Raw genomic sequence first — 14322 nt, 5'->3', positions numbered from 1 at the left:
ATAAAAACCTGGTAATTTCATAAACATTAACAATATTTCAAGATTTATACTGCATATAGGACCAATAACCATGATTTTTCTTAGTCTTCATTCTTAGGCCAAGACGATTAAACTAAACTGAACAGGAATGTTAATAAAGCACAAGAATTTCTTTAAGAGATTTTTAGGATTTGAGTAGTGAGAATATGCCTTACTTAGGTGTCTCCTTCTGTTTATTGCACTCTTACCTCAAGAAACTAAGAGCTGATTCTGTCTCCTTTCTATTGCAAGAGATGTTTTTTGTTATTAGGTTCCAAATCAAAACCTACTTTATACATGTACATGTCCATTAAGCCATGCAAGGAATCATCCAATGCACGTTTAGCAGAGGAAGCATTAAACCAGAAAGCTGAGGTCTGACCATCAGAACAGAAATTTGGCTGCACCAGCCAGACCACTGTCCTCCTTGGAGAAATCCCACATTACAGAGCTCCTGCTTCTGTTGGCTGACAGAAAGCCTGTAACTCACAAATATGCACATGAAGACATTGAAAAAAGCGAAAAAATATGCCCAAAACATTCTGCCCAAAACTTCCCAGCTATAAAAAGGTCCTGAAAAGCAGAGCTTCAAAATTTCTTAACACTTCATGAATTTTCCCAAGTCCTTTATCAGTTTCATGAAAAACTTTGCACATGGATAAAAATACCAAGATGTTTGGATTGTGTGTGCAATGATCAGATGCCTAGGAATATGTATGGGTATCATACACACATATCCCCACACCCAACCACAAATACAGCAGAGGCTCCTTCAGCTCTTTTTAAAGATACTGTCCCTTAACCCAAACTTCCTCCTGATAAAAAAATGTCTTTTTGAACAAAGCTACAATCTAACATTAAAAAAAAAATACTGGCCAACCTAACCCAAACCAGACAATTGTGCTGACTCCTTGTGCTTGAGACAGCAACTCAAATTCCCCATCTTCTCCAGTATCTTTGTCTTCTCAATTAACACCACAAGTTGCACAAACTAAAACTCCTGTAGGTAGCAACTGACTTTCCATGACTACTAATCTTGACTCTGAAGCCATGTGATAAATGAGCTAGAAATAAAGGAATCTGGAAACAACAGCCACTAACCCTGTAACGGTATCAAGGCACAAAGACATCCCATGAACAGCACACACACGAAATTAAACTGGGAAAAAGAAACAATGCAAGGGCTCAGAAGCTCCAAAGTAAAAGGAAAAGAAACACATGGGGAGGGGATGAACCAAGAGGTTACATGTACATGGAGGAGCAGAGGGGTCAAAGCAAACCAAAAGCTACTTAAGGTAGCTTTTTTAACCTTTTGACAGCTTCTTATGATGGAAAGAAGGAGGTTGGAAAACACGGGTAAGGCTGTTTGCCAGTAACTGGTGAACACACAGCGTGGTGGTGCTTCTGCCCTATAGTGCTATATATTTAAAGAGCAATTTCAGAAGCATAACAGGGTGATTAATCTTTATTACAAGCTTACATCAAGTAACTCAAAGTAGGATAAAAACAAAGAAAAAAATCAAACCCATTTTTAACCTTTTAATAAAATCTCCTAGGTTTTCTAACTAGAGCAGTAGCTTCAAGATCCAAATGCTATTTGCTGGTGAGTAACAAAAGCTTTGTATAGCAAACGCAATTTCTTCTTATTATATAATATCAAATATGTTGTCCCTCCCCATCTTAATTATTCTATTGGTGTTTTATGAAGAACATAAATTTTACATAGTGGAAACAAATGTGATCCATGCAACAACTTATGAGAATGAGGATGTCTTTTGTCAAAGTGATTTTCACACAATTATGTTTTTAATGATTCAAGTTATTAAAATGAATTATATAAAAAATAAACAATATTAACTTTTGCTTTTACACTTATGCCCTGAAACTTAGAATACACTGTTTCTTTTCTTCAACAAATATGAAAACATCAACAATGAAAATCTGACCAGGAAAAAACCTGAAGAGATACTTTGAAGTCAGCATATTAGAAAATCTCTTAAGTATGACTAGATATACAGGATTGACTTGGATTGACTGTAACTTAAATACTGCAAAGGGTGATTACTTAAAGAGACGATTTCTAAAGTTTAATTATTTATTTTGAAATAAATTTCTGTAATACTTGTTTACATAACAGGGCTGCAAAAGAATGCAAGGGTTGCACAGCGGGAAGGACACGACTCACACCCAGCACAAAATCTCTTAAACGGGGCTGAGTTGTGTGAGAGCCAAGGTTATAGAAGTGGGGAATGAAAGGCAGAAAGAGGTACCCGAGCATGAAGGGCCCACTTTACTCACAGAACTCCTCCTCCAGGAGGTTTGTGTGAATTTATCGGCACACGCGCGCACTGCCCCTGCAGGCTTTTGACTGTCCTTCTGGCAGTTACATCTAGTGGCCTTAATCACCCCCAAAAAGAGAAAAACAAACAAGAATTAGTTAGAAATTAACCAAGTGAGCCTCTTGAAAAGCACAGTCAAGGCCCAGTGTTCAAACAGCAAGCATGACTTGACTGCAGAGCACAATATGATTAAACTGCAGAAACCACTATTTACAGTGCAGCACAACTGCTGCTTTTCCCTAAGGATACTGAGAAGTAATCCAGAATAAATACTGACTTTTGGAAAGAGTTTTTCCACTTAAATTTCTGAAGCATTGAGTTCTTCAAGTCATCTTTCAGTCATTACAAATGTAATTTTTACCTATCTCTGCTGCAGAGTTCCTCTGCTGCAGCAGTTACAGGTTACTCCAGCAATCAGATACATGACCGAGCAAGGAAGAAGAAACTTCCATCAAGGAATTTTGGCTGATTATTAAGAGTGAGACTAAGTGTACTCAAAACTCAACACTTACTGCTAAATGCTAATAAACAAGGTAATTTGGTTTGGTATTCTGTGATCTGGAATTCTGCTGTTTAAACAGTAGAGCAAATGCCAAATCTTCATCCTTCAGTTTTGTTTTAGAGGGAACGTTCCCAAGCCAGAGAGGGAAAGGATGAAGGCCCCAGCTCAGTTTTACTGCACACACCTACAAAAGCACATGTTTAACATTTCATTAGAGATTATGGTCACATGAGAGATTATGGTCATATTGTCTCCAGCTATGATAAACATGTGCACAAGCGTGCACCTCTTGGCATCTCATCTACCCTGCCTGTAGGATCTTGCTGTGGTTGGAAATGGCTGGAAAATGTGGGGCTGTTTTACAAGAATTGTCACAGTAGGTGAATTTAACAAAACCAAATGCAAAGATATACACGGCAAATCCAAACTCAGAACAAGAGCAAAAAGGTTAAAGGCACATGTGACTTTTGTTTTAGGCTTTGTGTTTCCCTGAACCTAATTTATGATCAAGTGACCCATAAGTTGTTCTTAGTTGGCAGATTTAATCTAAATATTCAAATTGTTTTGTATTGTTTCCTATAAAAAACATTCAACTTAGAATACTACTTTGCTCAGCTTCAAATTTTATGGTGTAATTCTTTATTAAGATAATGGACAGTAAAGGAACAGAGAAGGAGAAAAAAAACAGTAAAAAAATATTTAAGAAGAATGATAAGCCCAATCTTTGTCCATTTTAAAAATACTGTAAGTGTAGCTGTATCTTTTCCTCACTGTTTTTTTTCTGAGCAGCTTCTAGAATTTTATGTTCTAAACTGCTTTGGAAATTAAATACTTCCAACAGCATTTTAAACATCCTTGCTTAGTGCCACACAAAATCACAACCTGATTATGGAATTAAAGATCCCAGGAGCACAACTGGGAACCCAAACCTACCTTTGTTACAGTGAAAGTGCAGGAAAAAAAATAGCTAAGGTCTCTTAAAGCCTTCATCAGTGCTGCCTATTGAAGTTGCACTCTGCAGTGCACACCTGGGACTTTGCTAAACATTTTAGATTATACTTACAAGCTGCTGCTCTAGTTGGTTGATTGTTTCATCCTTTTTCCTCAGTTCATCTTTAAGCTGCCTGATCTCGTTCAGCAGATCATCCATCTGCAACAGAACAGTGGTTTTGTGTAAGGACTGCATGATCTAAGGAACACCCATCCCTACAGGACATATGAGATCAGACATGCCTGGAGGGATGGCAGTGACACAGCACATGCTTTCCTCCTCCTGTTCACACAGAGAGAGGGGCTGCAGGCACTCAGGTTAAAGAGTGAAGAAACTTGACTAACAGTCCCTTTAGGAGGCCAAATTCAGCTGACCCACTAAGTTTCCAGGGTAATAAATCAGATGCATTTTTGAAGCAGTAATTCATCTGTTGTGCAAACAAGTGACATTATGCAGATGAAAGGGCCTAGTCAGCAAACACTACCTACAGTCCTCTTTATCAACAACAAAAATTACTGAACTCAGAACAAACATTGGATTTTAAGTGTTCTTCAACTTCATGAAGTATTTATAGCCTTGTTATATTTCTAGTAAGCAATGTTTCCCTCCCATAAATACAGAATTAGCGATCTTTGTATAGTGATTTTGCAGTAAGAACCAAGTAATGCTACAAAACCTTACCACAACAGAAAACACAATGTAACAAGACTGCAACTATAAAAGATGATCCCATTTGTAATACCTATTGTGACTTCTTCTGCCTTTAACACCCATTCTAAAAAACAACAAACTTGCCACTGACTTTGTGGGGTTCACCTCGGTTAGCATTTAAACACAGAAAGAAGCAACAAGCAGGACTTCAGTAACACACAAGCTTTGGGTGTGTTTTTTAAACATAAATAGGTTTGCATCTCTTATTCCTTAGAGTCAATCAATGTCATTTACCTTAAAAGTTGATTCAGGTTCTTGTGGTTCTGGACTCGACGGAACTGAGAATGTGATGTCCTGGAGTGACACATTTTCATCGTTCTACCAGGGGACAAAGACAAGAATACAAGTTGGAATCACTTGTTGAAACAATAAATTTCCTTTGTCCCTCCCACACAGGAAAGCCACCCTTGCTGCAGCCTGTGTACAATGCCCAAGCAATGCCCATGCTACAGACACTTACATTTCATTTGTATAACTTGACAGAACTTTGCATCTCACAGTTTTCTGGTGCGGTTTTGGTTTGCATGCTTTTGGGTTTTTTGTTTTGTTTCTTGGGCTTTTATGTAAATTGACTGTTGATTTTGAGAACAGTCAAGTTTATACTGTCCAGCACTCAGTTGGCATCAGTTCTCAACAGCTGCTTGTCCTTTCCAGGCCCATGCCCAGCAAATGAAAGACTGATGAAGCAGTAGTTTACACACCATGTTACAGAGAAGTTCTACCAGAGTGCTTTGAAATAATTTGCACAGTAATACCATAAAAGCACAAACATTAATTAGTTCAAAACATTTCTAAAATGCTAGAGAGAAAAAGTGCACCAGTTAGAATACTAGAATTACTTTCAGTTTTACAAATTATTTTTTGCATATTTATATTGTATTTCACATTTATCTTCCATTCCCCAATTAAAAAATTTCACCAACATTTTATTTTAAGCAATGATTCAAACAAATACACACACTCAGAAGTGAAGTCACAGATGGTCGCAGTTACAACTGTGAAAGAGTCACCATGGGAATGGGAAAAAATACAAAACAAGACAAACTACTTCAAGCAAAAGTATCTCACATGGCTTTTCAAAGCTCTGCCTCCCCAATATACCTTTTACTGCTATTAAAATGCAAGGAAGTGGAGCAGTAAGACATTCCACAACAGCGGACTAAGACCTGATTGCAAAGAAGGTTAGTATGTCACACACTCCCTGGTGATTTAAATCAGTACTCCAGGCCTGTGCTACACCTGACTCATTCACCAGCAAAGCTGAGACAAAGGTCATCTGCAGCAATTCCCTCCCCACTGCTGCAATCACCTCAGTACACATGTAGAGAACACAGCACAACTGGAAAAGAAACAGTTCTAACTCTATCGGTAGGAGCTCAAGCCTCCATTTGAACACTTGCTAGGATTAATCTATGAAATCTGTCTTCTTGTGCTTTTTGTTTCATTCTCATTATACTGCTAAAATGAAACAGGGGAAATCAGCAAAGTAGAGCCATCCCTGTACAAAAAAAAAGATATTAGAATTACGAAAAAGATGACAGAATTAGCAAAGAAAATGCACCTGGTTATATGCATATGCTATTTTTGGTAGGCTAGGGATAATACTAAGAAGTATACAAAGATACCATCAAATTTGGAAACATGGAGACAACATCCGCTTTAAATCTTTTGATAAAGATACAATAAACTTTATAAAGGTATCACCACATTGCACATCACACTACAACAGGCAATATAGCAAACTGCTACTGCTAACATTTTTACAGTAGCAGAACACATTATCTATTTTGGTATCCAGAGCAGTGGCAACTTTTATCGAGGTCTACTGAATTTTTACCAAGGTCTAGGTTTTGATTGCCAATTCCAAGCTTTATTCGGTACAAATCACTGATCTGAATAGACTGCTTTGCTAAAGGCATTTCTATGAGGATGCGAGCAGAAGCTGTGTTAAGTGGCCATCAAGCAGAGGGTGCTATTCACCTGCTGCCTGCTTGGCATTCTGAGTGCAGTTTCATCCAGGCCACGTCAATCTCACTGCCACTGTCAAACACTGTCACAGCGACAATCTGACAGTTAAACAATGGCTTAAACCTACAATTTGCCAATTTGCTTTGCTACAGTTTGTTCATCTCTTTTGGTTCTGTTTCTTTCAAGCTCAATTAAGTCACTGAGGTGAACTACATTGTGGCTAGTAAAAAATAATAATAGTAAAGGCTGTTTATACAACTTAATGCGTGACACAAAAATGTCTTTTTATTTTGTAACTCTGTTGCTTTCTCAACTCAGGCTTCTCATAATCTCTCTTGTGGATCTCACCAGATGCAAAAAGAAAAGAACACAATGAATATGTATTTCAAAGGTACACAAGTGACTTACTGATCTAAAGCCTCAGCAAAATGTACTGATGCATTTAACAAATTTGCACTACATGGTTCACATTTTCATTCACACCTCTTCATACAAATGGGCCGTATCTGATAAGTTACAGTGAAGAGTTGCTTGAAAAATAGAATTTCATTTCCATTCATGAAAGATAAGTTGAAATGAAACATTTTTTCACAAAACCTACCTCCCACAGAAAAAAGAGCTTCACAGATCTCACAGTTCTGTGAACTGCTTAATGTTTCAGTCCTCCCTACAAGAACAGCAAGTGCAAGCAATGCAACCAGTGACGTGGTTGCAGGTCTTTGCTGGGTTACTACAGAGGATGGTCAATCCTTGCAAAGATCAAAGGTTCAAGGGCAACAGAAACAGAAAAACTTTATTTAAAATTGTATTAACACATTAGCCTCCACCCAGAGCAGCAAGCTTATGAAATTAATTGAGGAGGAGGAAGAAATTGTTAGGATCATAAGAAAACTTATTTCTTAATAAGCATGCAAATGAAGTACCTTAGTCAATGTTTAAGAGGCATTAACATTCACATGTCAATTATTACTAGAATTAGACTTCCAAAACATTTTCTTCTTACAATATGAAGTTAGCACTCCAGTTAAGCATTAAAGAGGAAACACTCTCCAGCAGTACACCTCTCTGTAAATACGGCTGCATTTAATACAAGAACAAGCCACATTTTTCACTCCATATAGGTTATTTTACATTACATTACATTACTGAGAAGTCAGAGAAGGTTAGACTCACTATGGTGAAAACTTTCTAAGCTCTGTATGAGAGAGACTCCTATTGCTGAATTCACTGTCTGAAGGCACAGGAAGATGGCAGTGAGTGAGGAGTAAGCAGCCAGCACGTGTTCCTGCTCACACAGAGCTCAGCCAAGGCTCTGTTGCTCAAAGAACTATTTCTTTTTCCAAGCTGAACTGGGAATGCAGCACCAACCCCACACTGCCTCAGCTATGTTGCTAGCAATACACAGCTAATTCATATCCAGTTATGTGAGCTCCAGTCACAGCAATGAATCCAGTACAGCACATTAAGTCTCCCCAGGAATCTGCTAGGTATACATTCATTACATGCTGTGCTCTACACTAAGTCATGCTACAGCAGATTAGATAATTGTATAAAACTGAATTTAATTACTAACACTTCTTATTTTACTGTAACAGTTCCTCTGGGACCTCAAGCCTATTTCTACCTATCCAAATTAAATATTATTGCTGAATGTCACAAGTGGAGAAAGACAACAAATAGATTTAAATGTGTAATATTGGTGGAGCTAATAGAAAAACTTCTGTTTCCATAATAAAACCGGAGTTTGAAAGAAATTGACTTTGTACCTTGATTTTTTATATTTTACAAGAAACTGCCTGGGATCCAGTCCTAGTTCAGAGTCTAGAATGCTAAAGTTCAACTAATTGTTTTCTAAACTGTATTTCTGTTCAAGAAGTAAGGAAGCATTGTTGTATTTTTACTCATTCCTGTTAGTATGAAGTACACTGTTTACAGTAAAGGCTTAACACTTTAACGTAATGAAAAAGTATTTCATACAAGTTCTGCCCTAATTGTTTAGCATTTTAGGGAGTAAAGGTCTGAAGTTTCCCCCTCTGTAACAGGCTAATTTACTTTTACACTACTATTCATGTTCTTTGATTAAAAGACTGGATTATACACAGGAGAGTAGAATAAATATTCAGAAGTCCAGTGATGAGTTTTGGAAGTGGAGAGTCAAAACAGAGTTGGTTTAGGTCAGGAAAATACAGACAAGTGCACCTGACAAAGTGTGAAGGGAAGAATAGTACCTGTTATTCCTAAACTCATTGTTACAGGGAAGAAGGATCAGGCATTTGTCAAGACCAGGAGCAAATTTTGAAAAACTGACAAATTAAGAGTAACTGCTTCATTCTGTGCATTAAGCTCTTTTAAAAAAAGTCAATATGAGCTACTTAAGGCAAGGTTTTTATTCTGCAACCTGGCTATTATAAACTAGGTCAAGATTTTACACGTGATACTCTGCAGGGCCACACATTACTTGGCTATAATGTGCAAGCCTTTACACTATGAACCACACACACAGATCATCCATCAAGCTGCCAAATTGTCCTTGTGTTAAAGGCATTAGAAGTCCTAGATAAAGGTTCCCTGCCACCTCTGTATTAATGCCTGGGGCTGTTGGGGGGCACAGTTTATGCAGGCCACCACTCAGACATTGGGTTCTAAGAACACTCCTTCCCCTTCTGGTACTGCATTATTTTGTTACAATTGTTTTGCCCCCTGACAAAATCAGGAATACATCTCAGCACAGGAAGCAAATGCTGTCATTTCTAAAAGGCACAATCACACCCTTGGATTAGCCTCAAGGTTGATTTGCTTTTTGTTTTGTTGTTTTTTGTTTTAGTGCCTTACTTTTATGGCCCAAAGTTATTTTCATTACATTATCCTATTAGAAAAGAACTGCAATGAATCTGGTATTAAAAGACAACATCTCACACTTTTCAATGCTAATCTGTGTATGCCTCCAAAGAAAGCCTCATGGACTGTTCTCTATTATGGTAACAAAGAAATTTTTGTAGCTGAAATGCCATACTTCTGCTGAGTCATCCAGCAGTTTACCAGCTCCCACAACTTGCCAAGTTTTGAGGTACATTAAAAAAGCTCCTTAAAAACTTATGACAATTTCGTAATATAGGAAGGTTAAATTTGAACACTTCCAATAGAGATGACCCAGCAGGATTTGCTAAGCTTCTTGTCAAAACACAAAGAAAAGAAGAATGAGGAAAACAAAGCATTAAGAAAAAGCTAGTAGCACTGACTTGCTAAAATGCAAGTTTGATCAATGGGATCAATTTTAATTTTTTTTTAACTCCCAGCTTTTTTGAATCTCATTGGATAAAAGCTGGTTTTCACACATGCTGGTTTTTTTTTTATTTGAGGTTTCCTCAGCTTTTTTGAATCTCATTGGATAAAAGCTGGTTTTCACACGTGCTGGATTTTTTTAATTTGAGGTTTCCTCAGCTTTTTTGAATCTCATTGGACAAAAGCTGCTTTTCACATGTGCTGTTTTTTTTTAATTTGATGTTTCCTCAGCTTTTTTGAATCTCATTGGATAAAAGCTGGTTCTCATATGTGCTGATTTTTTAAAATTTGAGGTTTCCTCAGCTTTTTTGAATCTCATTGGACAAAAGCTGCTTTTCACATGTGCTGACTTTTTTAATTTGATGTTTCCTCAGCTTTTTTGAATCTCATTGGATAAAACCTGCTTTTCACATGTGCTATTTTTTTTTTAATTTGATGTTTCCTCAGCTTTTTTTGAATCTCATTGGACAAAAGCTGGTTTTCACATTTTTTTTTAATTTGATGTTTCCTCAGCTGTTTTTTTTTAATTTGATGTTTCCTCAGCTGTTTTTTTCTAATTTGATGGTTTTTTTTAATTTGATGTTTCCTCAGCTTTTTTGAATCTCATTGGACAAGCGCTGCTTTTCACATGTGCTGTTTTTTTTAATTTTGCCATTTTTTCAGAAAAGTAAATTTTACTAGTGAATAAATACTAAAAATCTTAGTATTTAGCATGTTTTGTAATCAGTAAAGTGCTGACAAGACAGAGAAGGCAATATTGGAAAGAGCAATAAAAGGTATAGTCACTTTCTGGAACGTTGTAACTCATGTTGTACAACTCTACATTGTACAAATGAAATGCCAATATCCTAATAAGGCCAAACAGAACATAAGCCCACCTAGGCCAGTCCCCAGTTTATTTCAGTGCCTTAGGCCCTGTGCAGAGCTCACCTGGTGCAGCAGCCTCTTGAGCCTGAGGAGCTGTGTTTTGACGGCGGTGCAGTCCTGCACCATGTGCCGCAGGGTCATCTCGTCCAGCATCACCGTGTTCTCCGCCAGCGCCCGCGGCGCCGCGCAACCGCTGCCCGCCCCACGGCTCTCCAGGGCACCCACGGCAGGCTCCAGGTAGGTTGAACCCCTAAAAAAAACCCAAACCAGAAACACACAGAGATGACAAACTGGAGTTAGACAGTGGTTGGTAAAAAGTGTTATGCAATGTGGGCTATACTTACATGCTGTGCACACAGCAGAAAAATGAATGAATAAATCAGAATATGTCAATGGTATTTCACTTAAATACAGAGTTTTCCTTTCCACACCCAGAGACCCCAACCAGACTATAAACTACAGCACCCTAAAACCAGTTAGTTCAGCAGAATTTCTATAAACTGTCATTCAACCCTTTAAGAACTATAAGGTTACATTTACTTTACCAACAAATTAAACTGCAAAAAGCTGCCCAAACTTACAAAATGCAAGTAGTAAGACATTGCAATGGTTTTCCATGGAACACATAAGCTATTTTAACCAACATGTGTAATATTGTATCAACACGATCAACAAGTACTTGGACTGAAAACAGAAGCATAAGTTTTGAAAAGAAATTGTTACAACCCTCAGTGGTGCTTCCACTCAGACATACAACTATTCTGAAAATGTTGTACTGGTACTCAATATCACTTGAGATCCCTTAGTACCAAAAAGGAATTGCTCACTGGTGCCTTAAATGTTTGTGAGGATATAGAAAAGTGCTTTACCTGTTCAAATCATTTTTACCATGGATATAATGGTCAGTATGGCCAAGATGATAGTGCTCCTGCGTATTCCATCGCTGTTGTGGTGCTCTTTTCCAGAATCCCTCTTGATGCTGTCTCGCATTTCTGTCTTGTCTCTCATAGCGGCTCATATTTTCACATTCCTCTACAGAGAACATAATGTTAAAAAAATCATAAGACTGGTTCCCAGGACCTTGCAAATAAAATATTAACTATGTGCTGGTAACAGATGCAGTGTAAAGTCTGTGGGGTTTGTTTTGTTTTTTAACTGATCCAAAACAGTATGCATTTTAGAAGTGTCAAGTGGACTTCTGCAACAATGTCACATTTTTATTAAAACATAAACTTGTCACAAGAATAAGTGCAACCTGTAGCAGAAACTGAAGAATCCAGCTTTAACAGTATTTTTACTTTAAATAAAAAATCATTTGGAGGAGATAGAGATTATAGAAGAAAATAAATTTAAAAGTAACAATTTCCTGTCTCTCTTTCTCTTACTGATGGTATCTCCAGACCTTTAACAAGTTCTAACAATACACAAACACAAAAAGGCAACATTGTAAAAAAAGGCCAGTGTCTCATTGCAAAAAGAAAACAGCTTCGTTACTTAAAATACAGATATATCTCATCCTATTCACACGGCTTGGTTTTCAGATTCGGAGACATTTAATCTGTATTTAACTGGACAACCAGCATGATTTAAAATAAGGAAACCAAATGATCTCTTTAAAACACCAACTTCTGCAAAGCCACAGGAATTCCACAAACGTCTTAAGGGAACAAACGCTAAATTTGGCAACAGCCCGGAAACGACTGAGAGAAAGCCAAAACAACTCCTACCCAGGAGTCAGACCCGGCAAAAACAGTCCCAAACTGCTGTTCTGACACCACACCTCATCCTTCACTTACCCAAGGAGCCTTCCCTCACATTGTCAGTCCTTTCCTGGGAGCAGCTCCGCGCAGGGGAGCAGCGTTTGCCCCCCGAGCCCCGCTGCGCACACGGCTCCGGACAGGCCCTCCTTCCTGCTGGGTTCCCAGCCTGCGTGGGGCTGGGAGCCAGCCCCGCGTCACCCTGTGATTTACACGGCCCTCCTCACTCCCTGCATGCTTGTGCAGCTACCAGGGCTGCTATAAATAGCGGCCAAGAAGCATCCCAGGCTCCAAAGTGAAACCAGGAGAGTTTCTGAGGACCTGGAAAGTCTTAAGAGGCTGACATCAGTGAAGTTGCACATAATTATGGAAAAAGTGTTGGCAAAAGTGCTGTTAAACATTACTAGAACAAGTACTCACACCTACAATTCAGTTTTTATCACCTAGCAAATAACCAAAAAATTGCATAATAAAATAAACTTATTCACCTTAACTAAGAAGATTTATTTTCCTTCAGCACTGTCTTTCTACAGCTCGTAACACATGAAAATTAGTAACAAAATAAACACTCAGTAAGTTTACAAGCAATTATGATTTTCAGCTTTGGAAAAGAAAATACTGAGACACTGAGTAAAGACAGGTGGAGATTAACCTAGAAGAAGTTTTGCTTTTTCAAGTGGTCATGTTTACAGAAGGGAAAACCTGGAGGTGGCTTTCAAATTCTTCTTTTCAGATCCTCTTTGCTGAAAATACAGAATTTTCAAGATAAGAAGCAGAGATACCCAGTTTATGCCAGGCTAATTTTATCAGGAAACTCAATCTCTAAAAAATGTGAAAAGTAGCAGTAATTATCTTTTAATGTTTTTGTTGTAAACACTTACCTTTAAAATCATGCCCTTCTAGCAGTTTTCAAATTAATAATTTGTAATAGAATTACTGATATAAATGCAGTGCATGTTTCATATAAACAAGGAATCTTAGGAGAAAGTGATCTACCCTTTAAAATTGTTTCTTAGCTTTTCCCCAACAGAATTAAATTACTCCTACTGAAAGAATATGCCTTAGGCTTGCATTGTTACCCATTCTGGAAAATGAGTAAAAAAGTAAAAAAATTCCTACCTGTCAGGGTTGAAAAGTTGCATACTTGCAATGTTCTCAATTATTTCACAGAAGCACTTTGAAAAACTCATTCTGAGATTTAAAAGATTAAGCATTGCACTTCACACGTGCACAACATTAAAACACAATGTGCTACCATCATCACAGATGGAAAACTTTGTTTTATTTACTGTAAATTTGGCTTCATATCTAACATACACACAGGAGTCTTCACCCAGATAACTCAGAGGTACTCTCAAAAACCCCTGAATTTACTTCAGCAAGCAGCTGAACGTTACACAAAATAAGTAAAGCCCTCTTCCTTTCAGTGCCTGTTTGCACGGGGTAGGGCCTGACAGTGCTCCACATTCAGTGTTTCTGTCTTTGAAGATAGACTGCCCTCCACTGAACTTGCAGGTAAAACTAATACCAATATTTACATAACAACAGATCATAATAATAACAGTATTCACTCTCATGAGTAGCTCAGGAATAAACAAAGCAAATGCCTCAGACTTTTCCAGTCTGAGATTTAGGAAAGTGTAGCTGTAATTCCTTTACCAAGTTCATTGTATTTTGAATTTGTTCTACTTCAGGGGCAGCTAGGTATCTCTACCTTATCTGTGAAAAGTCTGCCAGCACCCTCACTGAAAGCAAGAGTGCATAAAACACCATTTGAAAACACGTATCTTAAATTTTACTTCTGCTACCCTGAAGTGTATGTATATCTATTGGGAGATATTGTCATTTTCCAGAGGAAAATTACGTATCTCAAAGAATGATGCTGCC

General features: G+C 37.8%; 1 protein-coding gene across 6 annotated transcripts in view; it reads right to left on the bottom strand.

Annotated features, from left to right (window-relative positions):
• Positions 1 to 14322, bottom strand: part of CCSER2 (coiled-coil serine rich protein 2) — a 96960-nt gene that overhangs the window by 19483 nt on the left and 63155 nt on the right. For all 6 annotated transcript variants that reach the window (XM_038140285.1, XM_038140283.1, XM_038140286.1 and 3 more), the window contains 5 exons: positions 11548 to 11710; positions 10742 to 10928; positions 4796 to 4879; positions 3923 to 4009; positions 2317 to 2415 (listed from right to left, as the gene is read on the bottom strand). In XM_038140285.1, coding sequence (XP_037996213.1) covers positions 2317 to 2415; positions 3923 to 4009; positions 4796 to 4879; positions 10742 to 10928; positions 11548 to 11710 — 620 coding nt within the window. The remainder of the gene's footprint in view (positions 1 to 2316; positions 2416 to 3922; positions 4010 to 4795; positions 4880 to 10741; positions 10929 to 11547; positions 11711 to 14322) is intronic.

This window comes from Motacilla alba, chromosome 6, assembly GCF_015832195.1.
Source record: "Motacilla alba alba isolate MOTALB_02 chromosome 6, Motacilla_alba_V1.0_pri, whole genome shotgun sequence".
NCBI lineage: Eukaryota > Metazoa > Chordata > Aves > Passeriformes > Motacillidae > Motacilla > Motacilla alba.
The sequence above is the reverse complement of the archived record's forward strand: the minus strand, read 5'-3'. Positions and strand labels throughout refer to the sequence as shown.